Below are 25,557 nucleotides of genomic sequence, written 5' to 3'. Positions count from 1 at the left end.
GCGGGGAGAAGGGTGCAACAATGAATGAATGGAATTCCAAAATCTCTGTAGATATTCAGTGAAATGAAAAATAAATAAATTAATTTAATTAAAAAAAACTAAACATCTATTAAAATCTTCCAAAACCACCATTAAGGTCTAAAAAAACTCTATAAAAACACAAAGGTAAAGATATTTCTCACATTTAAATATGTGGCAAACATTTTTGCTTTAACATAACTGAATTTCCTCAATAAATGAGATTATCCTGAATTAAAGATCCAAGAAAATTTAACAACCATCATAATATACCACCATATGTAAAAATGCATCACAGTAAAACAAAAGCAAGCTCAAGCCATTTGCACCTGTCATTCAAAGAGAAAAATGCTGCTTCAGAAAAAGAAATGATCGGCAAGCAATTACTGAGCATCTACCAAGTGTCAAGCCAACTTGGCACATTCCTTTAAAAACATGACACCACTCTTTCTTCTATCACAATCCATCAGTTCACAGAACACAACTATCTATCTCAAATGCTTTCTGGAAGTAGAAATGTGAAGCGTATAAATGCCAAACAAACATGCACACAAGGAAAGGGAGGGAGGAGGAGGTGCAGGAGGAGAAGGGGGGTGAGGAGGAAGTGGAGGGGAAGGAGGGGGAGGGGGGAAAGGTAGAGGAGGGGGAGGGGGATGAGGGGGGAGAGAGAGTGTGAATGAGAGCAACCCAAAAAGAGATGTACAAGGATTCACTGAACACATGGTTTTCTTCTTATGTACTCAAATACAGATTTTTTTTTTCAAATACAGATTTTATCAGGGTTAAAAAACATTCCTGGAAATATTCAAGAGGAATTTTATGTGATGTTTTTTAGTGTGATCTCTAAAAGTTACCAGTTTTTGTTTTTGTTGTTGTTGTTGATTGCTGTCGAGTTGAGCACAACTCATAGCGACCCTATGAAAGAAAGACCTGAAGCCTTTCTATGAGTATCACTGTTTCTCACAGTTCATAGAGTTTCCAGAGGCATGCTGTTTTCGAAGTGGATGTCACTCCTGCTTCCAAAGTCACCAGAATGGCAAAAATATTAGGAGCTAAACTTACTAGATTGTTAGTAATCAAGCATTAAGTCATCTTTGTGAAAAGTAAGCATGATGAATGAAGAGGACTGAATCATTTCCTCATCCATCATTCATTATCTGTCAGTTTGTCATATGGGGTGGCCTATGTGTTGCTGAGATGCTGGAAACTATATCCCCAGTATTTCAAATACCAGCAAAGTCACCTGTGGTGGGCAGGTTTCAGAGAAGCTTCCAGATTAAGAGACTAAGAAACAAGACTGGCTATCCACTTGTGAAATAAAGGCCCACAAACTGCTTCACATGAATGGGACAGCTGGACAACCGTTTCATATGCGTGTTTAACTTGGACAATGAATAAAGAACACCAAAGAACTGGTATCTTTGAACTGTGATGCCGGAGAAGAGGGCTGAATATCCTATGGATTGGCAAAAGAACAAACAAGGATGCTCTTTAGAGGCAAGGAGGGGGAAACTTGGTCTCACCTACTTCAGGAATGTGGTCAGAACCTTGGACAACCTGCCAGTGCTTGGAATAAGGCGTCACACTGGGAACAGTGGACGATCAGCTTAAGAGAGGAAGCCCCTCCACAAGCTGGATTGACACAGTGACGGTAACAATGGGCCTGAACGTATGAGGTGAGGATGGCACAAAACAGGGCAAGGGTCAGATCTTTTGTTCACAAGGTCGCTATGAGTAGTAGTGAGCTCTATGGCACTTCACAACAATGAAATGGTTAGATCTAAGGTACAAAGCTTCACATCTTTTCTGTGTTTACTTGATTTGTCTTTCTTTTAAAACAAAAGCAAATAGACACATATCATAAATGCAACAGAGCCCTGGAGGCATGGTGTATTATGAGTCGGGCTACTAACAGAAAGGTCTGTGGTTCAAATCCACCAGTCGTTCCAAAGGGGAAGGTGAGCAGTCTCCTTCCAGAAAGATTTATAGCCTCAGAAGGGCAACAGAGGCTAGGAATTGCCACATGACTGGGAATCAGCTTGATGACAGTGAGTCGAGTTTTCCTGTTTGTTTATAGTTATGCAAAGGAGTCCTGGTGGCACAGTAGTTAAGCACTCAGTCACTAGCTGAAAAGTACAAAGTGTGAACCCGTTAACTGCTCAGTGGGAGAAAGATGTGGCAGCCTTGGAAACCCTCTGGTGCAGCTCTACTGGGGAACAGGAGTCAGAGTCCACTCACTGGCCTTTACAGCCATAGAAGACGTTGCCACTGGGAGAAGCCAGATGAAGACATTCCTGTAATTTTTTTCCCTGTGAATCTAAAATTATAAAAAAAATTTCCACTAAATCATATTAAAAGTAGTAGTATAATTCTCTAGGGGTCAGAATAAGCAGATTTGTCATAAAACCAAAAGTTCTACTTAGATAAATACTACCATATATGCAATTTCTGCCTATGATGTGAGCAGATTATATAAATTTCACCACAGTCACATACTGAAGCCGATGCAGAATGATAAACAGCCACTGGAAAGCCTGCCTGGACACTGACAGATATCATTTCTCTCCCTTATTGAGGAGTGTTTCAACTTAGCCTGCCACAGGGCCATTATCATCACCTCTGCTCTTCACTGAAGCCCCTTGTTACTACCGTGACCACACAGCTCAGTAAGACTGGCCTTCGTACCCCACTGCTGCTCAGGCCCTGGCTACAGAGTCCCTGAGCTATTTTGCTCAGCTTCTCTTCTGTTGTGTACTTTCTTTCTGCAATGTGAGCTTACTAACAGGGGCCCTACCAGCCTCATCTTTGTTTATGTATCTTCACTGCTTTGTTCATAGTCCTAGTAACAACAGGAGCTCAATAAAGGCTGAATGAGTGAAGAATCAAAGAAAAAGGTGAGTGGATGGGGTGGTGGGATGGATAGATAGATACAGAGAGAGAGACAGACAGATGTTCTCTTCTTATCTTTACATACTTGAAGATTTTAAAGGCTGTTGTTATTACCAGACACATTCCTCTTTATTTAGGAGACCTTGCCTCTCTTGGGACCTCAAAACTCCCCTAGACAATAAACAGATTCTGGTTAACTAAGCTTGACTGCTCACAAAGCTTCTCCTACAATGGGGACACCTTTGTGGTCCTGAATTTGAGGGCTTTTCATTCACGCAGGGCTGTGGGGGGGAGGGAGGGCGGCCTCGACAAGCAGAAACAGGCCCTTCAGAGCTGGTAGACAATGAGCGAGTGGCTGTGGTACCCATTCCCTACCAAGGCCCCTAATCCTTCTGCGCCACATGATCTGCGCTGAGGGTACAGGCAGTGTCCAGCGTCCACACTGTTGAGATCACGTGAGCAGAAACAGCCTTTCAACAGTTGCGAAGTACAAGATCATCACTTCTCTATCCATCTGGCCATTAAGTGCGTAGCTGGGATGGAAGGACACTTATAGATCAAAGTCCTTCCAAAGATTTTTCTAATGTCCCCCTCCCCCAACTCTCCTCTATTAACAGAGGCATTCCAGAGGATTTTCCAAATGCAGGCCCACTACTTCTGCGAACACGGGCCGATCAGAGTGCAAGCAGCCTCTTCTCACTAAGTGTTGTGTCCTAAGGGTTTGTCTGGTGACAGTGACCATTTCTTGAGGGCCTTCTACGGGGAAGATGGCTTACATACATTTACCCATAGAAATAATGTTTCCAATGACTCGATGTAGTCCTCTCTTTGAATAAAGCCACTCTATCCACCAAGTCCCTGACGTGTAGTATTTTTCCTTTAGGACTTGATTACTACAGACAGTACTATTTCAGTGGACAAATGGAAGGAAGGTGGAATTCAAGTGTGGGATTCAGGAGCTATATTAACTCGCCATGAAGTGGGGTCTTTTCCTTCTCTTTAACTGGGCTGTGGTGGCAGAGAATCACCCTACTTCATCGTGGCCCTTAGCAGAGACAACAGTAGAAGCTCCAAAATACCTCTTTTCTCCTCAAATCCTCTGGCATCTTCCTGACCATGGAGCCTTTGAAAGAACTGGGCTTGGGGCCCTTGCAGGGGAAGGGACATTCCAGGAACGTGGCTGTTTCTATAGATGGCAGGCTGTATACTCCAGGGCTGCTGCAGTGTCAGGCAAAGGAGGCCAGGTGAGCACTTCTCTCAAGAACACTTTGCCTCCAAAAATAAAAATATGTCCAATTTTGCTATTGGTTAAATAAAACAGGTACAGAATAACATGAGACTATGATTCAAGTATGATTTTCCAAATGGAAAACAAAGGGATCAGAGAATTCTTTTAGCGGACTGAGCCGGTCTTCTCTTATTAGAAAGAAAAGTGCCTGATCTCAGGTAGTGTCACACCAAGAGGACACAGTTAAGCCTTTGACAACATTCACATCCATGACCTTTGCTCAAGACGGCACAAAAGATGCACAAACGCCCACAGAGGAAGTCGGGTTAGCGACTGGGAGAACAAAGCTTCCCGGTCCTGACCTTTTACTCCGTGAGCTGGAAAGGGCAGCAGAGAAGCTGGAGGGAGACACTCAGGACCTGCAGAAAGAAAGACCTGCAGTTCGGTCCCCACTCAGAGCGCATGCGCACTGAGGCGGGGCCTGGCCTTTCTGACGTCCTGTCAGACCGTTACGAGAATGACATGCAATCTTCTCAGCCATACTTCTCACCACTGAGGACTTTAAAGAAAAAACGCATCACAAACCGGACACATGCTATTTTTCTCCAAGTCCCTCAAGGAATGCAGAGAAATACTGACAGTATCATTTGGTTCATTCTAAAAATAGCTGCCAACGTATACAGAATGACACACTGGCACTCTATGGAGGCGAAACAACCAGGGTCACCAAGGAGACAGTGTCAGCATGGCCTGAAGGCTGACAATCAGCTCTCTAGATGGTGCGATCCGTGTGCTAAGCCGCAGTGGGCTAAGGCAGTATGACCCAAACATCCTCAGGAGCTCTGCCACAGCCCCTCAGCTGTGACAGGAAGCAGAAGAGAAGGGAGGCTGGGGGAGGGGCGTCCCTCGCCCCCTTTGCTGCCCGGAGGGGTGGGCAATCTTACTTGACTTGGAGAGCTGTTCTTCCTGGGAAATGCCGAGGTCATCTGACTCTCCTGACAGCTCCTTGATGAAGTTGGAAGGGAACATTCCGGTCTTCCCATTGAGAACACCTTCCCACCATCCTTCCTCTACCTGCACAGATGCAAACAGAAGCAGAGAGATGTGGCAATGCGGTTAGACAGAATGGCTTCCAGGTCTGGGGGCAAGTACAGAACCCACACAGGGAATGTTGAAGGCCTCAAAGCGGGAAAGCTGACGTGGAATGTGGGCAGCAAACTACGTGGCTCAAGAATCGGATTAAGGTAAGAGATTTTAACCCTGAGCCCATAAACTCAAGTGGAAAAAAGAAGTTCTTTTTCCTACACTCAGACTGAAATGTAACACATCTTTCAATGATAGAGGTAAGTAATAAGTTACAGTAATGGTAGAGTGCCTGTGACTTCTCACCAAATAAACCATGGACATGGTGACGTCTCACCAGATCAATCATGGACATGCTCACAGTTCACCATATGAGGTTGTGGATGTCTGAGAGGAATGTCTACAGTCATCACTATTTGAAATGGACACAGTTATCACACCTGCTGGCAGCTATTGGTATCTGAGGTATTAATAAAGAAGCACTCAAACAAACAAACGAACCCCAAATGCACTGTCACTGAGTTGAATTCAACTCATAGTGAGTTGAGGCTTTAAATCTTTCCGGGAGCAGATAGACCATCTTTCTCCTGGAGTAACTGGTATATCTCAAAACAACTGCTGACTTCTGGTTTGCAACATAACATTGTCAGCAGAACTCCTTAAAAGACGCACACAGATTACTAGATTAAAATGTCTCTTTAAGATAGTGTCATTGTTATTGAAATATAAATACTTTCTTTTGTAATACTTTGTGTTTTATTTTTATACATTTAAAATTATTCTTTAAAAGCTGTGACTAGCTTCATCAGACACTCCCAATTTGACTAACAAGAACAATGAAGAATCCGTGGGTAAAGAATCAAGACCTCAATTAGACAGCAGAGGATTCCTGGTAGCTTTCTCTAAGGCTCTATTATGACTTTACTTAGAGGTGCCTTTCAGAAGGCAATTTGCTTCTGTTGTTGTTGTGTACCATACACTCAGAACTGATCCTTAGCTGACCCTCCGGCAGGTGTTCAGAGGCAGTAAATCACACAGGAGGAGACTGCCCATCCTTCTCCTGAGGAGCAGCTGGTGGCCTCAAGCTGTGTGCTTCAGAAAAAGCAGGTCTACTCTGTTCCTATAGGGGTTGCTGTGAGGCAAGCTGACTCAACAACAACTAACAACACAACATACGCCCAAAGCCCAGTTACAGACACTTACTTCTTCAACATAAAAAACCACCTTGTGGGAGTGGCCTGCTGGAATTGAGGGCTTAGACTAGAGGTCTCACGGGACAATTCTGTCAATTGTATAACATAGGTCATAAGCATTCTGTTCTGCATCAAAGTTTAGTAAGTAGAGTCTTAAAAGTTTTTGAGTGACCATCTATGTTACAACTATTAGTTTCTATTTGTCAGGAGTAAAACAAAAATAAGGAAATCAAGACTCAAAGAAGTAATTAGTCTATCAGTCTAACAGCCACCATTAACCATGGTCTCACCTATGGTGACACAGAAGAACTAGATGGTGCCCAGCCATCACTACCAACCATTCTGATGAAGAACATAATAGATGGCCATGGACAGAAAGTGGGGGAAATGTGGAACAAAACTGAAATTCTCCAAAAAAGTCAGGCATGCTGAATTGGGAAAGCCTAGTAGAACAATCCCCCCATACTAGTGCCCTGAGATACCCTTTACACTTTACATTGGAACTATACCTCAGGTCACCTTTTAGCTACATAGGAGAGTGGCTCTACAAGAAATATTATCACTCCTTTAAAATATCATCTACTTTTTTCTTAAAACAAAGATGAGAAGGAAAGGCAGCATGGAATCTGGATGAACAGAAATGGAACAAATGGAACAGAAATAATGAGAATGCTGGCACACAATGAAAGGAGAGCTGGCCTTGAGTGACCAGTAGGCGAGCTATGATGGCAAAAGAAGGGTTAAAAAAAATCTCCCTAGACTATCTGATGGAGTCGTTAACTAATAGCAGAAGTCAGAATACCAAGCTGGTGTTTGAAGGAAAATATTAAGGGCATTTTTTAGTACCAACTTACCAGTATGGTGTGGTACAGGAGTTCATAGGTGGCACAACTAGTTAACCACTTGATTACTAACCTAGATTAGTAGTTCAAACCACCTAGAGGGGCCCTGAAAGAAGAGTCTGGCAATTTGCTTTCAAAAGATCACAAGAGCCTTGAAAACCTACATGGACACATGGGGTCTCCATGAGTCTAAACTCATCTGGAAGCAATAGGGTTGGGGTTTGAAGCCATGGTATGGTAGAACAGAGAAAGATCAAAAATCTCTGAAATGTGTATTAACACTTGCATATTCCTATGCAAATCAATGAAGACAATTTAAAAGCAAAATTTTTCCCCTATGCAAATCAATGAAGACAGTTTAAAAACTAAAAGTATTTTTTCAAAGAAAAACCAGAGTTAAAAGCCTAGTTCAAGCCATATCCTGAAACTCAGTGGCTATGGGGTCTTATTCCTACCAAACGGAGCCCCAGTCCTCATGTCTACACATGTGGGGTAACACTGCACTTTACCGGCGTGGTGCAGAGGGCAGCGTCTCCGGGCTGCTGAGTCATAAAGCACCCTGGGGATACAGAATAGTATAGGACATGTGCCCCCCACCAAGAAGTTGTCAGTATACCTTTTAGAAAGGGTCCACGCTTTAAAGGGGAGAAAGGCAATGCAAAAAGCAAGTAGAGGAGCAAATTCTCACACAAAATCTAGCAAGCTCCTGAGATATGGGATGCTAAGACAAAAGAAATCAATATGAAGGTGGGCTGCAAAGAGTAGAAAAGGCAGATTGAAGCAGGGGTGGGTGGTACGAACGAGTCAGAAAGACGGGAGCCAAGTGGAGCTCGGGAATGGGTAAGAGAAAGCAGAATAGTTATGTTTAGAGCATTGTACAGAAATCACACAGTCTCCAGGAAATAGTCCAGAAAACGGCACTGATATACAACTGTCCTGATGACTATTCAATACCAAAGCATGGTATTTAAAAGTATTTCCTTTTAAATTGTTACATGTTTCTATGCCAATTCTACTGCTATGTAGTCTTCTTTCCAGGAGCTTTTTATAGGAATCAGATGCTTAGGAGGATTCACCAGGATCCTGAGTATAAACAGCAGCGGCATTTCTATAAGAGTGGTTTGTGCTAGTTCTGAAGAAAGGACTAGGAAGTGACCTTCTCCCTCCTGGGAACAACAGAGCTTGAGGGACAATCAAGGGCACAGACCACACCGGAGCAGTCTCTGGCTCAGTCCTCGACAGCACAGGGCAGGTAGGCCAATTCCCTCCATTTGGCTTGACAGCCTCGGACATTCCTGCTCTAGCATGTAAAAAGCAGCCCCAGCCCGAGTTCCCTGAGGGATTGTACAGGATCAGTGGGCGACATGCTGGGAAAAGAGGTGTCTGCACCTTGCCACACCCCCAGAAGCCTACACCACTGTCACAGCACAGTCGGGGGAAGGGGGAAGACAGGATAAGGAGGAGAGGAGTGACAACGAAGCCCCTGCTCACCAACTTGAGGGGGGATGCTTTACCTTGCAGGCTCCACAGGCTGGAAGCTAGTTTGTGTGAGTGCTGACCCCAGTTCCAGGGAGAGCCACCCCATTAGGACTTCCTCCCAAAGCCTGCTGCCTTGTTCTCGGGATTCAGGCTGAGGGTAAGCAGCAAATGATCTGCAGCTGCACATAAGCCTTCTTTAGAGATATTCCAGTTCATCTTTCCAGAGTGGCCACGTTCTGCATGAATTCATGAACGGCAGGGAAATCACTGGAGAAAATTCTTCACAGGGGTGGGGTTGGGGTGTTGAAGCTCTGATGGTCTCACAAAAGGTGTCTCGCTCCCTCTGAGGAGGGACCCAGAGATTCTGATCATATTGGTACTGCTCTTAATGAGGCACAGCTCTGCCTGGGACTGTTGCCTTCCGGAGGCGGGCCACAGGGCATTCACGCCCCCGCTGCATAACGAGCACATAGCCCGTGGCAGGCACGGCCTGAGGACCTTGCGATGAATTAACTGGTGAACAAAACATATAAAGCTCTTTCCCTTGAGGTGCTTCTGCAACAAAAATGAGGGACATATGGAACCTGTACATCCCGTGCTTAGAAAGCAAGCTTACTTATTCTTAGGGAAGGACACAGATGTCACCAAGGTCTCAAATTTCTGCCCAAAGGAAAGCAATACAAGTAGGTGGCCCTCCACTGCCCCCACACACTAATGACCAGTTTTCTGCAGGCTTTGTCTGATAACAAACGTGATGTGTGTTCCTCCCGAACCAACCTGCCCAGCTCTCAAGCTCACAGCTGCTCTCTAACAGAGTACTCACCAAGAGCTAGAACAGGGCGCTTTACACCTGGTAGTATTGGTGAAAGAGTAAAATGCCACTTAAACAGCTTGTGTCTCCAAGTGCCAGGCAATTGCCATGCCTTTAGGACCAACGACATCCGAGATGGCTCAGGAGCCAGGGAGGTGGTTTCTGTCTTGCAGCCCTGCTGGAAGCCAGGGAGGCAGCTGGACAAGTTTCAATGTCACTGCCATCTAACATGTTATCTGCCTCTGTAAGGAATGCAAGTCCCGTCTGTGAGTGGAAAGGTGATTGTGACGATCTGTGGGGACCGAGCTGTTCAGAAGAGCTTCAGGTCATCATTGATTTGTAAAGTCTCAGATGTCAACTGGGCAGCTAACTGAAAGGCTGGAAGTTCAAATCCACCACCTGCCCCACAGAAGCAAGACTATGCGGTCTGCTTCTGAGAGGCATAGACTCAGAACCGCGTGAGGGTCACCTTGAGAGGGTCCAACTGGGTTTTTTGGAACATCTAACCTACCCTACCAACAGCAAGTAAAAAAAAAAATCCCATGTATACAAACTTTGTGAGCAAACCAATATAAAATTTAAAAATTTTAAAAACCCTGATTCATTAGGGACATGTATATCTGTTTGGTACAGTATTTATGATAGTCCACAACTTTCATTAATGGGGACAGTCACTGGTAGAAAACTTAAGTGATTCAAGTAAGCCTTGGCTGATAGAGATGCAAATGATTTAGCAGCTAGGATGCTAAATAGTTTTACATCTAACGGAGTCTTAAGCAAGCATTTTCTCTTTCAGTCACTAGAAATACTTTATTCTTTCACAATTTTGTTGTGGTTACTGTGTGCCCTCAAGCTGACTAAGACTCATGGCAACTCTATGAATGAGACCGAACCCTGCCTTAGCCTGGCCAGCTTGACAGTCCCTGACACACTCAAGCCCACTGCTCTGGTCTCTGGGTCAACCCATCTCACTGAAGGTCGTCTTCTCGTTCTCTGACCCTCCACCTTCCTCAGCCTGACTGTCTCTTTTTCAAGGACTACATACAACATGTCCAAAGTAAATGAGGCAGAGTTCCACCCTCCAAGCCTCTAAGGAGCACCCTGATCTCACTTCCTCCACGACAGACTTGTTTGTTTTTTGGATGTCCACGGTATATTCAGGCCTCTTCTCCAACACCTAACAAACTCCCTCATTAATGCACTCTATAAAGCGCTGACAAATGCTTATTTTATAGTTATAGGAAAGTGAGGGAATCTGGCTTCTAGTATGAGCTCTGCCACTTTCATCCACAGAGCAATTCACTTAAAATTCTTCCATTTCTGTAAATCGTGGACTGGGACTGCTAGGAGTTCAGACAGCGTTCAGGAAATGAAAGCAGTCAGATAATTCTATTTCTAAATTCAGTTATAAATGCTAAATCAGAATGGATGACAAGGTTCCAAGTGCAAGGCCCATCATGCCCTAGGCGAGAGGTGGTGGAGACTGGGAAGCCCATCCCAGTGATAGGGTGGGATATTTTACCAGCAAGACTGGCTTTGAGTAGCCAGAAGTAAGGAGAATGTGGTCCAGTAGAAAGAGTGTAATGGTCTCTATGCAGATGGACTTGCTGGAGGTCCTCAGCACTGGCTCTTTAAGAGTCCCTTGAGCCTGTTTCCACATCTACAAACTAACGTAGATGTGACGAGAGAGAAAGCTACCGTGTGCAAAGACTTGGGTTTCTCAAGGCTGCTCATGCCCACCACAAACTAGGTCCTTTTAAGACCTTTTCAAAATGTCAGTCCTTTTCTTTCCCACTAAATTCAATGGTATCACCCAGAATGGAATCTAACTGCTTTGTTGGCCTGGTGGTAAAGGAGTTGCACCGCCAACCCAAAGGTGCGTAGTTCGAATCCACCAGCTATTCCGCAGGAGAAAGATAGACAATCTCGTCCCATGCAATTTATAGTCTCTGAAAAGCCACTGGAAGGTCAGCAATAAGCCAGTTTTGACTCAATGACACATGACAACAACTCTAGAGATGGATGTGCATCACTCTGGATATCCAGAGTCTAGTATCAGTTGAATCAGAGTGCAGTGATAGGGAAAACTTGCTAACACTAGATTGGGATTTTAGAGGTTCATAGCATGCTGTGTCAGCCTGGAAGCAGGAGCGGCATCCACTTCCGAAATGGTTTGCCTCCGGAAACTATGTACGAACAGTGCTCAGGCCGTTCGTTCATAGGATCGCTACAAGTCGTCTACAACTCGACGGCACCAAACAACAACAACAACAGCATGCTGCGTTAGCACGAAAATGATTTTAAGTGGCCCCATATTTGCCTGCAACTGGCTTAGAGGCACTCCTTTCTGGGAACTCAATTCTTAGAGAGAGGCTTCAATGAGATAATAAATTAATTCTCTTTGGGTTCCAGCATCCAACGGGTCAAGGCCATACAGCTTGGAGTCTGCAGCACCGAGCTCCTCCTGGGTAGGCGGGTCGGCTCTGGCCATCCAGGCGTGTTGATCACACACAGTCCACCCAGCTCACTTACCTCTCCCACCACCTCTATGATGTCACCGACTTTCAGCTCAAGCTCGTCATCGTTCTGAGGCAGGTAGCTGAATGCCACCTGGCACCGGCGCCTCCGGCGCTCTCCTAGATGAGAGAAAGCAAAGAATTTAGATATGATTCTTCTCAAAAAATAAGGCTTGAAATAAAGACTTCTTAGGCATGCAGGCAAATTAAGCCGACTTGTCTCAAATATGCTCTCTGGGAGATGGCTAGAGGCATGACAGCCCTGGTCTTGTAGGGAGAGGCAGTAGAAAGCAGAGCAATGCTTCTTGGTCTTTTAAAAGCTGCTGGGTCAGGAAGGCATGAATATGAGGAACAGATCCATTTGTGCAGAAGGCAACCCCCTCCCCACGCCCCGAAGCACTGGAGCACAGTGTTGCCTTAAATGGTTTTCTATGGATGGGGCTTTGTAGTTGCTGCCACTGAGTTTTAATGAAAGCTGATGTGAAGTGGGAGAGAAAAGAGAATGGTCTGCTTCTAATGCTAGCAGGGCAAAGGAAATTCTCCTCAAATGTGCAAAGGCATAGATAAAGTATCCTGGCTGCCTTATTATTAATCATTATCCTTTCAACATGCTGGAACTCAGGCCTGATAAGCAAAAGCCAATTAGACTGCAGCTTTCTCTTGGTCCTATTTCAAACACCCTACAGTGGTCCAACCAATCTACTTGCTCCTCGGTCCCAAGGGATTCAATTAACAGCATCTGATGCTTACACAGAACCAACCCAGTCACACCAAGACAAAAGGCGAGACCACACTTCCCCTGACCAGAGGACATTCAAGGTGACACCATCACACTCAATCAGGGTGGCTCAAATAGGAGGCTCTGGCTTAGAGCTAGTTCAAGTACAGACACAACTAGCCACAGCATAGCCACAGCACAGATGTGTACTGTGGGAAGAAAGTATGCTCATGTGGTGGGGGGGGGGAAGAAGGAAGGGAAGGAGACAGAGAGAGGAGAGGGGAGGAGAGGAGAGGGGAGGGGAGGGGAGGGGAGGGGAGAGGAGAGGAGAGGAGAGGAAACACAGACACACAGCAGCAGAGGCCCAGCCCAGAGAGAGGGGGTGGAGGACAGGAAGTGAGATTGGCACTGCTCAGAGTTTGTCGCTCAAGGCTGACCACCTCACGCTGCTCCCTCATGCCACCACATGGCCTGGAAAACCAGAGGCATCAACAACTTAAAAGAAACACATTTAGAAATGGTAAAACTTATTTTTGGCTACAACCTACAGGGATTCTATTCCTTTGTATTCTTTTCCCTGAGAAAGGAAGCCTCTACGGGTATGATGATCACAGGGCACATTGAGGCCCCCCAACGGCATGACACTATACAAAAAGGAAGGTCTCTTTGCTGTCACCAATATGCTCCCTGATCAATGTTTTTCAAAGGCCAGTCTAGTTCTGTGTTCTACTTTCCTCTGTCTGTACCCGACTTCTAAGAAAAGAGTAGAGCAGAGAAAACAGAAAGAAATCTCAGAATCAATACCTTTTCTAGCCACGTTTCTAAGACCACACAATGCACCCCACCCCTTGGCACAAAATCACAGGCCGCCTCGTCTTAAGAAGTGCAAATGCATAATGCTCAGGCCAGTTCCCAGCAGTTTAATTGCATGGCCAGCAGGCAGATGAGTATAATGAGAGAAGGTGGCCCCAGCCTGCTTTTCTAAGGTCAGGCATAAGCCACTGTTCTCCAGTGTCAAGAATTCCATCCACATTCCATGGCTTCTGACATGCTAGAAGTCAAATTACATTCTCTGCATCATCAAGGTAAAATATTTCTCATTATAGCAAAAAAGGTTTACACGACAAGTCTAGAGGGCAAGACTACCTTGGCATTCTCTTGTAATGTCCCTGCCTCCACAGACACCCCTTGAAATGATGCGCCCCTCTAAGTGTTTTAAAGAAATGATAATAGCTATAGGACAGGGTTCAGATCTTTTCTTCATAGGGTCATACTCAATGGCACTTAAGAACTTAACAACACGACAACTCTAAATGTTGACGAGCATCAATTTGCTAAATGTTAGGTTAGCGAATAAACCCTACAGATAGAATTCTAAACCACATGAAACAATAATATAAATGTCTGAAAAGCAACAAATGCAACCACAGAAGACACTAAACTCCTGATCAAAGTAACTTAAAAAAAATCACATCTGAAGACCTAGATGTACTTATTTTTATTTGCATTCAAGTTTACTAATCATATTGATTTTTCCTTCAATCATCCATAGCCATTTTGTTTCATAACACTATTGTGGTGGTGTTGTTGTTGCTGTTAAATGTCACCATGCCAGCTGTGACTGCCAGCAGCCCTGAGAACCAGGGATGTGAACCTTGCCCCAGCTTATATCATCCCCAGCATTTCTGATACGATCCCACTGTGTCAGTCAATTTTGTTGAGGGTCTTATCTTTCTCTGATTCTCCACCTACCCCAACATGATGTCTTTCCAAGGACTGGCTTCACCATTCTTGCTGCTAAAGTTGAACTTCCTCCAAAACAGACTTGTTTGCTCTTTTGGCAGTCCATGGGATATTAAGTACTCTTTGCCAACACCACAATCCAGTCACTGATTCTTCTTGTTATCCTTATTCATTGTCCAGCTTCCAGATACAAAGGGAGTAACTGAAAAGAACATGGCTTGGACTAGGTGCACCTTAGTCTTTAAACTGATACCTTTGCTTTTTAGAACGTGGAAGAAGTCTGTGACAGCTGATTTTCCCAGTGTAACACATCTTTTGATTTCATGGATGCTGTGGTTGTGGGTCCAAGTAAAATTAAATAACCGATAACTTTAATATTTTCTTCATTTATTATTGGTCCAGTGGTAAGGATTTTTGTTTTCTTGATGTTGAGACCATTTTTCAAAAAAGTTACTACAGTAATTGCCACTAATTAATGTAATTAATTAACAATGTCCGATCAACCCTTTATTGTGTAGTGCCTGTCCCTTCATCCAACTATCTATTTATTCATTTCTATTCCCTTCTCCCTCCACTCCCACTCCAGGTAACTCTCCAAGTTTATCGATGTCTAAACTTTTCCTTAGCTTTTTATATTAATGGTCTTATAGTATCTCTAAGTATCCTTCTGTGGTTGACTTATGTCACTCAGCATAATTTACTCCAGATTTATCCAAGTTTACAGTATTTCACAAATTCTTAATAGTTTTCTTTTAAATGATGCACTGTGTAAATGTATCACAGCTTCTTTAAACTTGCATTAATTAATGGTAAAATGGGTTTTCCCCACCAATTCTTTGCTATTGTAAAGGGGAAATATACCAATGTAAAAGAACTGAACAGAAGATTTGAAAGGGCAACTCAAGACAAAGCAATGTATTATAACAGAATGTGCTGGAATTGGAGAATAAAAGTTGAAAAACTTGCTCTGCATTTCTCAAGCTGAGAGAACTGAAAAACAAACTGAAGCCGCAAAAGGCTTCAGGCCTTTTGTTCATAGGGTCGCTATAAGTCATGCTCAACTCAACAGCAATCAACAACACCACAACATGGGTTGTAGTCTCTCTCCATACCTATTCAATCTATATGCTGGGAAAATTACTCCAGAAGCTGGATACAATAAAGAAGAATGTGGCATCGAGATTGGAGAAGACTAATCAATAACCTGCATTACAAAGATTTTTTTGTGAGGAGGACCTGAAGCACTTGTTGCTAAAGACCAATGAAAACAGCCTTCAATATGGACTGCACCTCAACATCAAGAAAGCAAAATCCTTACCACTGGACCAATAGATAAATAACATCATGATAGATGATGGAGAAATGATTAAATCTGTCAAGAATTTCATCTTACTTGAATCCACAATCAATGTCCTTGGTACCAGCAGTCAGGAAATCAGGAGACATATTGCACTGGGAAAGCCTCCAGGTAGGGAACTCTCCAAAATATTTAGGAGTAATGGTGTCTTTTTGAAAGACGCAGGCCATGGTCTTTCCAGTCACTTGCTATGCATCTGAGAGCTGGATAGTGAATAAAGATGACAGAAGAAGAGTTGGAGAAAAGTACTGAACATCCGATGGACTGCCAAGAGAACACTTCTTGGAGAAAGTGCAGCCAGAGTGCTCTTTGAAGGAAAAGATAATAAGGTTTCACCTCACATAATCTGGGTATGTTGATAAGAAGGGCTATTCCTTGGGGAGGGTCATGATGCTCAGAAAGACAAGAGGGTCAGCAAAGAAGATGAAGACCCTTACCCAGATGGACTGACATAGTGACTGCCACAATGGCTTCCAGTGTGAGGGGATGGCCCAGGATAGGACAGAATTCAGCTCTGTTGTTCATAGGGTCACTAGGGGTCTTACTCGACTCGATGGCACCTAACAACAATATTGCTATTGTAAATAATGCTGCAATAAAGAAGGATGTTTGTATGTCAGTTTGTGTCACTGCTCTTATTTCTTTGTACTACATACCTAGTGGGAATGCTGGACCAAATAGACTATCTATTCCCAACTTTCCAAGAAAACATCAAACTGCTTTCCATAGGAGTTGCACCATTTTCCATTCCCATCAGCAGTAGATGAGAGCTCCAATCTCTCCACAACTTTTCCAGCATTTGTTGTTTGCTATCTTACTAAACATTGCTCTTTTTGCTGGAGTGAGATGGTAACTTATTGTTATTTTGGTTTGCATCTCTCCAATAGCTAACAATCTTGCCTATTTCTTTATGTGTTTGTTGGTATTCTGAATGTCTCCTTTGGCAAAGTGTCTATTCATGTTTTCTGCAAATTTTGCCATTACGTTGCTTGTCTTCTTCTTGGAGAGGTGATAGAGACTAAATTTTAGGAATTAGTCCCTTATGAGATGTGTCACTGCCAAGTATTTTCCCAATTTGTATATTCAGAATTTGTATGTTCTCTTTTTACTCTTTTGGATAAGTCTTTAACTACACATAAAGATTTATTTCTTATAAGGTCTCTATCATCCAGCTTATCTTTTGTTGGAAGTACATTTTCAGTATATTGGGGGGCTATTTATATCACTGATTAGAGCTCCTCAGTTGACCCTATTTTTTCCTTTTGCTTTGATTCAAGTTTTATAGTTTTCAGCTTTAAGCCTAGGTTCTTGATTCACCTTGAGGTGGTGTTTTTTCTTTATATGATGGGCAGCATGGGTCTTGTTTCAAATTTCTGTAAACAAGTATCAAGCTTTGCCAGCACCATTTGTTAAAACATGCTCTTTTCCCCACGTAATGGATTTCATCTCTTTGTCAAAGATCAGCTGGTTTAGGTGGATGGATTTCTTTCTGGGCTCTCAAATCTGTTCCATTAGTCTATGTGTCTCTTGCTGTACCACTACTAACCTGTTTTTATTACAGTGGGTTTTAAGATCATAAAGAATAAAGCCTCCTACTCCACTTTTCCTCGTCAGTATCACTTTGCTCATCTGAGGTTTATTGCCTTTTCATATAAAGTTGGTGGCTACTTTTTCTCTTTGAAGAGTTTGTCAAAAAGGAAGTAAAACCATTTCTATTTGCAGATGATATGATCCTATATCAAGAAAGTCCCAAAGACTCAGCAAGAAAATGACTGGATCTAACTCAGCAACTCAGTTATTAACAGAGTTTTATTAACAGAGTATGCTATCAGCTATATTAACAGAGTATGCTATCAACATATTTTAAAAGGCTGGCTTCATCTACAGTGACAGAGAGCTCTGAAAATGAAGTAAAGAAAACAACATCATTTACAATATGTTCACAAAAGATTAAATATTTAGGAATAAATCTAACCAGAGATATAAAGAACCAACACTGAAAAAGAATTGAGGCTTTTGAGTTGTGGTGCTGGAGAACAATAGACATTGCTTGGAGAAAGTGCAGCCAGCGTGCTCCTTAGAGGCGAAAATGAAGAAGCTTCATCTTACACACTTCGAGCATGTTGTTAGAAGGGCCTACTCCTTGGAAAAGGATATCATGCTTGGAAAGGTAGAGAGTTGGTGAAAGAGAGGAAGACCCTCAACCAGATGAATTAACACAGTGACTGGAGATGGGCTCAAGTATGTCAGAGATGATAAGGATGACACAGGAAGGGACAGGGCTCAGTTCTATTGTTCATGGGGTAAGAGAAGTACTCATTTCAGTGATACCTAACAACAACAACAACAGCATACAAAGTTAAGTACAAGGCATTACTTCATGAAACCCGAGGAAATCATGCACAGGAAGACTTAACATTGAGAAAATGGCAGTATTACCAAAAGCAATCTACAGGTAAATGCAATCCCAACCCAGACCCCATCATCATTCTTCAAAGAGATGCGGATTCAAATTATAGCCCAAAACCCAAAACCTTCTACCAATTGCTGTGGCATCAACTCCAACTCACATGTCAAACTCCAACTTATGTGTCAAGTGTGCGTAAATGCCGGGTTTTTGAAAGTAGACTGTCTGACTTTTCTTCTGAGTCACTGTTCCCATGTGGACTGAAAGCACTGGAATTTTCTAAGTAACCAGGCGTGTTAATAGTTTATACCATCCATGTATATTTTTTAACAATTAAAAAAATACAACTATTTAAAAAGTATAAACTTTACAATTATATGTTTCTTTTCCAATGACCCTCAGTAGAAAATACTGTACAGCCCAACACCACACAAACAGCAAAGAGTAATACACTCTTAGGGAAAAGACAAGCCCAGAAGATTGAAGACCCGGAACACCTACACTTTCATATACCTGTCTGGGAGCAAAAGGAATGAGGCAGTCATAACTTTTTCTCTGCCAGCCTCATCTACATCGCTTAAAAAGCAATTCATCAAGTTCTATAAAGCAGAATGCCTATGGAAAAGTCAACTCTCCAGAGGATAAAGGGGAAAGAGCCAGAAGCTGCTGGTGGAGCATGTCCCCGGACCAGAGCCCACACATTCATTTACTCCTCCTCACGGTGGTCAGTGCACACGAGATTCTGAACCGTTTCTCAGACCCACTACCCTAGCTCATGTTGCACACCACACTAGCTAACCAGAAAAAGAAAAGAGTCAGAAGGAAGAACTCTTTTTCATTATTTGTGTGTGTGTGTGTACCGCCAAATCAGATCTGACTGGTACAGGAGGAGTTTGGTCCTCCTTCTCCAGCAGAGCATCTGGTGGATTCGAACTGCGCACCTCTGAGATTGCAGTGCAGCTTCTTGCCACTAGGCCACCAGAGCTTGCCAGGAAGAACTCTTTTTCAAATGAAGACACAGAGGTTCAGACACTTACTCAACATCACAAAGGTACTAAGAGGCATTTTCTGCTTGGCCTGAGTTCAGAGCTATTACCTCGAATATGAATGGACCCATTTAACCTACAGCTTCATCCAAATTCTCTATCTTTACTTAACTACCTCGTCAAATACTACCTGGGCATAATCTGTACTGTGACGCTTTATGACAGGGACTTAACTCCCAAAGTCCTGGACTGTTGCCTTTCTATCAATAGCAAAATAACAATAATAGCTATTATTATTATTATATGTACGTTGAATTTGCTGTTATGTGCCCTTGACTCACAAATGACTCATAACTACCCCCCTATCAACTTATCAGAGGTGGTAAATCACACAGGAGGAGATTGCCTCTCTAGTTCCATTTAGCTAAAAATATAATCATTTATCAAAAATAAATAAGGGAGCTCTGGTGGTCCCTTACCTACCACAACTCTGGTTGGGAGGTGTGCTGCCACCAAATTGCAGGTAGTTTGAATCTACCAGCTGCTCTGGGGGAATAAAGATGGGCAACAGCCTCAGAAAACCCACTGTAGGGTCAGCTATGTGGTTCTGACTCCACAGCAATCAGTTTTAGAGTTTAAGTGAGCTATAAAGTTAATGCTTAGAGGTAAAAGTATTTCAGTTGCCTCTGCCCATCTGAAATTTAAGGATGTCACTGTCCTTCCCCCTTCCCTTTCCCTGGCATTTCAATCATATTTGTTGTTGTTGCACCACTGAGTCAAAACCAACCCACAGCTGACTCTCCAGCAAGTTTTCAAGAGCATTTAAAAGCATTTAATGGCACAGGAGGAGATGACCCATCCTTCTCCCACAGAGCAGCTGGTGGACTCAAAACATGCGCCTTCAGGATTGCAATGAAGCTTTTTGCCACGAGGCCACCAGAGTTCCCAAGTGAATTTAGGGTTGGTTTTTTTTCCTCCCGATTTTCATCTTCTTTTTTTTTTTTAATTATTGGTTTATAGTAATGAATCTTGGCCTGCATGAAGGAAGATAGATAGATAGGTAGGTAGGTAAGTAGGTAGGTAGGTAGATAGACCGACCAACCGACAGACAGACAGATAGATAGATAAACAATGTCATCTTACAATAGCCAGTGTAAAGGAGGGGGGGAAACCTATGAGTGTAAACTGGGGAAAGAATCTATGCCTTGCCCAAGGGTCTGTGGTTTAAAACTCCTTACTCTGAGCTACTAACTTTATGCTCATAGCCCAGTCCAAACTCAAGCTCTGACACACTTTACTGGGAGTTTCTGATCTACAGAATAATCTGAGCCACGAAAAAAAAAACACCCTTTAAAAATCTCATGTTCGTCAACACATGAATGGCTGAATAAAATCTGATACAGCACAAGAGAGTATTACTCTCTCACAAAGAAAAAGGAAGTCCTGATATACACCGTAAGGTGGATGGGCCTTGACAACATTACGCTGAATCAAATACATCAAGCACAAGGAGATAAGTATTGTACGACCTCACTAAAACAACAAAAAAATTTTAACCAGAGTGTATGCTCACTAAGCAAGTGTTTGCCATGGAAAAAAAAATGTTTCGATGTTTAAGAAAACAACCACCTACAATAGATAAACAGAGTTCAGGTACTAACAGTGGAGATTAGGGATATGAGGGAAGCATAAAAAGAATTATTGAGTTTCGTTTATAGGGATGGAAAACATTCCAATGAACGTTGGCAAAGACTGCACAACAAAACCTATGTTAATGGGTTTTACTAAATTGTACGGGGGGGGGGGGGCTGTTGAAATGTTGAATTGGAAAATGTTGTGTTATCTGCATTTTAACCACAATAAAAAACTTTGTGAAAAGATCAAGCATTTATGTGGATGATCACCAACTGTATAAATCAGTATAAGAACAGCTACAAAGAGAAGAGAAACACAAGTTTTCCTCATTCCTAACAGTGTCATTCCACTGCCACAATCTTTGACAACTATCTACAGCTTCCAGGCAAGGCCACTTACCTCCACATATGTAACTGAGGGGCAGGTGAACCCAAATGCTACTTACATACATGCAATCATGTGTGAGTACATGGCTTACCAAAAGGATATGCCTAAGGTCAATTTCACAAGGCTTACTCAAGAAATCTCTAGTTTATTGCTGTATCGTATGATAGTCATTAATATACACATGTGAACATGTGTATATGTGAATATGTATGATGCAGGAACATTCATGGCAAGGCCGATACTCTGTAGCTTCAACACTCTCACCAGACCTCAAACTGCCTAGTATTCATGACCACTTCCCCTGCTAGAATCACTGAGCACTCATTATGTGCCAGAGATCATTAAGCGCTTTACATGTATGATCCCTTCCACGTGCTGACTCCATTTCACACATGGGAGATATGAGGCCTCACTGAGTTTGAGCATTTTACCAGAGATGTTACAGCTAATAAGTAGAAGATCTCAGATTTCAAAGCAGACAGTATCTTAATTTTCTTAAGAAGAATTCTTGGCTGTGGGCCTGTAGTTACATCATCAACTAGACAGGCCAACATAGTACTTGTAAAATATGAAACTAGAAAGTGAAAATCCACAAATCAGGAACATTTCTTTACAACTGCTAGAAAATGGGGTCCATATTTTAGTGACATAAAACCGGTTGGATTGGGAAGAATTAACATTTTCTGAAAACAAAATAGCATAAACTGTCTTAAAAACCACACACACACACACACACACACACACACACACACACGTATAAATGTCTTCATCTAGGGTTTAAAGGCACCAGAAAACTTTACTAGGCTAACTTAGTTAAGGTCTTTAAAAATATGCAAAAAAATAATGCAGTGGTAGTAAAAGTGTTTGGGTCAACTGAGAATTTTCAATACTCAGTGTCTTTTTTTTAAAATCATCTCATATATCCCATGATGGCAGAGTGTATGTGTGTGTGAGAGAGACAGACAGACAGACAGACAGACAGAGACGTGAGAGAGAGACACACACAGAGATACCAGGGTTTTAAATAATTTGGTATTTTCAAAGCATCTATGAAATTAATCTAATAGAGCCTCATGCCTCAAGGACAGACCAGTATCCTGAAATCACAGTGTGAGGCAAAACCACAGAATAAGTTAAAAAATTAAAACTGGTCATGGATTGGAGATTAGTTTTAACACAGTCTCAAAGTGCCTCTCCATAGGTTATTTATTAATTACAAAAGGAAAATGGTATGTTTATAATGGAAACATAGCCACCATACCTATGTGCTCAAAGGTAACAATGGCACTGAGGAGGACTGACTAAACGTTGCCTCCAGAACATTCTTGTCCACATCAGTGAACCAGGCCACAAGGAAGCAACGCCACAAATCCAAACGGAAGGACATTCTACAAATAATTTGGTATGATCTTTGGTTGTCTTATATTTTTAAAAAGAAAAAGGCAACACAAAAGATAGTTCTAAGACTAGGAATTAGTTAGGGTTGTATCCTTTTTCCATGTCTCTATTCAATCTGTATTTAAGATGTTGAAGAGGAATGGAGGAAGACTCATCAACAACCTATGTTATGCAGATGACACACCTTGCTTGCTAAAAGTGAGAAAAACTTCAAGTACTTACTGCAGAAGATCAAATTTACTGCCTTCAATATGAGTTACATCAATATAACAAAAATCCTCACCATTAACCAATAGGCAACATCATGATAGATGGAGAAAAGATTGATGTTGTCAATTATTTCATTTCACCTGGATCCACAAATAGCATCCTTGGTAGCACAGTCATGAAATCAAAAGACATGTTGCATTGGGGAAATCTGCTGTCAAGGACTTTTCCAAAGTTCTACAGAGCAAAGATGTCCATCTAAAAACTAAGGTGCGCCTGACCCATGTCATGGTATTTCAAATGTTTCCAATGTATATGGAAGTTGAACAATGAATAAGGAAGACTGAAGGAACAATGCCTTTGAATTGTGGTGCTGGCAAAAAATATTTGTCCAGTGCAAGGCTACCTTTTGATTCCATGACTGCTGCTACCAAGTGTGGCAAAACGCTAAGAACTGGTGCAGAGTATCCATTATCCTATACAAAGGAATCCACTGTGCTATTATTACGACGCTTCTGAACATCTGAAAATTTCAAACATTATAAGATAAAGAGAAACAACCTAATGATTGAGTCGTTCCCCCCCCCCCCACAGGCTCTGGTTCAGTTGGACTGGGGCACAGCTGGATACTTAGGTTTCTAAAAGCTCCCTTGAGGGGGGAGGTTCTAGCCTACAGCCAGGGTTGAGAGACATTTAGACAGGCTCATGGCCAGGGGAGGAGTTATTAGGTCAAAGATAAATAAGACTTTTCCAGGACCAAGTTAATTTGAGCCTCCACTGAGCATCTTGTCCCACGGGGGCCAAGGATCTACATATTCAACAGTACTCTATGGCATATAAAGAGAGAGGAGGCTGTGGTGGCAGCTGTGTCTCCAGCCCTGCTGGACAGCGGCCCTCAGGAGTTTCTCCCTCTCACCCCCTGTTCTGGGCCCCGGCTTGCTGGGGGGTGCAGGGGGGGGAAGGTGGACACTGCCGACTCATTAGCAAACTCTGTCGAGGGGTGTAACAACAGCCTCCCCCAAGTTTATGAGCCGATTGCCCAATTTTGGAAGAAGCTGTTCTTTAGCTTATTATTTAGCTGTTCTTAATTTATGCAAGAGGTCCAGTTTCCTATTTCATGGTGGAAAAACAACCCAAATAAAATGAAATAAATGTGGCGAGGCGCCTATCTTGCCTGGGATCTCCCGTGGATTCTAGGTGAACAGGACGAGGCAGCTGAGTAACTGCTCCCGCGCATGCTCTGTCATCCCCTCCGCTGGAAAATGCCCATTCCTCCTAGTGCGCTGAGGCCATGGAACCCGGAGGAAGAGAAGCACTTCAGAAGGTGGTGGCATCCCACCAAAGAAAACCCTGGGTCTGTCTGTGTAAATGCCTCTTGGCTGTGGCTGGACTGTCATGATGGAAATGCACAGGATTTCATTAACCAGCACTATCTGGTCCCTGGAGATGAACCTGCTTGATTGTCACAGGGATGTGTATAATGAACATATCTGCACGGCAGAAAACGGCTAATCCATTTTCCTGCTACATCAAAGGCACAGATCATTTCAAAGGGCTACAGCTATGCCAGTGTGTGTTTTCCTCCCATGTGCTGCTAGCAGACAGGAGGAAAAAGTCACACTGGAGGGAGCCACCTATCCAGGCCTCTGAGCCATGAGAGGATCTTCTTGGGGATGAGGAATGTTCACACTGATGAGATGTGTCCTCTGTGCCAGGAACTGTGCTAGGCATGCTATAGCCTCACCTCAAGTTCTCATGCCACCCCTCCATCCCATCTTTATGGATTCACCCCAAAAGGTCAAAGGTCAGCTGGTCCCGGTATATGTGCAAAGTAAGTTGTTTTTCTACCCTCTTCTTCTCCCGGACCAGGATAATATTGGGAGGTAGCCTTGGAGGGTGCTTCTAGGGTAACTGTGGACGCCAAGGTAGGGCTGTTGTTGTTGCATGCTGCGGTGTCACATCAGAGTAGAACTGACCCACAGGATGGAGACTGGAAGGACTGAACTTAACCAGTTTGCCTCCAGGGCTCCGTATGCTGGGGTGCACGTTCAGATTTAGTCTGACTCATACAGACTCTAGTCAGGGTTTCCTAGGCTGGTTGTCATTTTTCCTGGGACAGGTCACTGGTCTTTTCAGTTGCCGAGTGGCCAGTCAATTGGAGCCACCAAGCTTCCGGTCAGCACTGAGTGTTTAATCAGTGCACCATCAGAGATCCCTAACCTAAGGGCTTTATTACCTGGGTAGTAAGGAAGCAGAGGAAGTTTCCGGGAAGGTTAGTGAGAAGATGTGATGGGGACAGGGTTCCAGGGAGAAGAGCCGGGTGTCAGGGTTGTGCAGGACAACCTGGTGGAGGGATCCTGGAAGCAAGCAGATGGCCCAACACAAGACAAGACAGGGAAAGTCCAACAGAAAGAAAACATAAAAGCTGAGTAGGATCATAGCCCATGGGGGGAAAAGGTCAATATACAGACATGAATACAGGTATGCACAGCAGCAGCAGGTGATACGCCTGTGGCCTCCTCTGGGTTTTAAGTCCCTCTCTTTCTGATCTTCAATCCCCAGCACACAGTTCAAAAACTTTGAGGGTACACACTCAATACACTCTTGATAAATGAAGACTTACTTCACCCTTTTGTCTGTGGGTCACAGCTTTATGAACA

The 25,557-nt window shown here is 43.2% G+C and overlaps 1 protein-coding gene across 1 annotated transcript in view; it reads right to left on the bottom strand.

Moving 5' to 3' along the window:
- Window positions 1-25,557, bottom strand: part of SH3KBP1 (SH3-domain kinase binding protein 1) — a 445,368-nt gene that overhangs the window by 192,612 nt on the left and 227,199 nt on the right. The window contains exons 4-5 of the mRNA XM_006893795.1: window positions 12,076-12,179; window positions 5,080-5,209 (exon numbers count right to left, since the gene is read on the bottom strand). Of these exons, the coding sequence (XP_006893857.1) occupies window positions 5,080-5,209; window positions 12,076-12,179 (234 nt within the window). The remainder of the gene's footprint in view (window positions 1-5,079; window positions 5,210-12,075; window positions 12,180-25,557) is intronic.

Source organism: Elephantulus edwardii, unplaced genomic scaffold (assembly GCF_000299155.1).
Source record: "Elephantulus edwardii isolate Elephantulus edwardi_28Jun2011 unplaced genomic scaffold, EleEdw1.0 scaffold00131, whole genome shotgun sequence".
In the NCBI taxonomy this organism is placed as follows: domain Eukaryota; kingdom Metazoa; phylum Chordata; class Mammalia; order Macroscelidea; family Macroscelididae; genus Elephantulus; species Elephantulus edwardii.
This window is presented reverse-complemented; position numbering and strand designations above follow the sequence as displayed.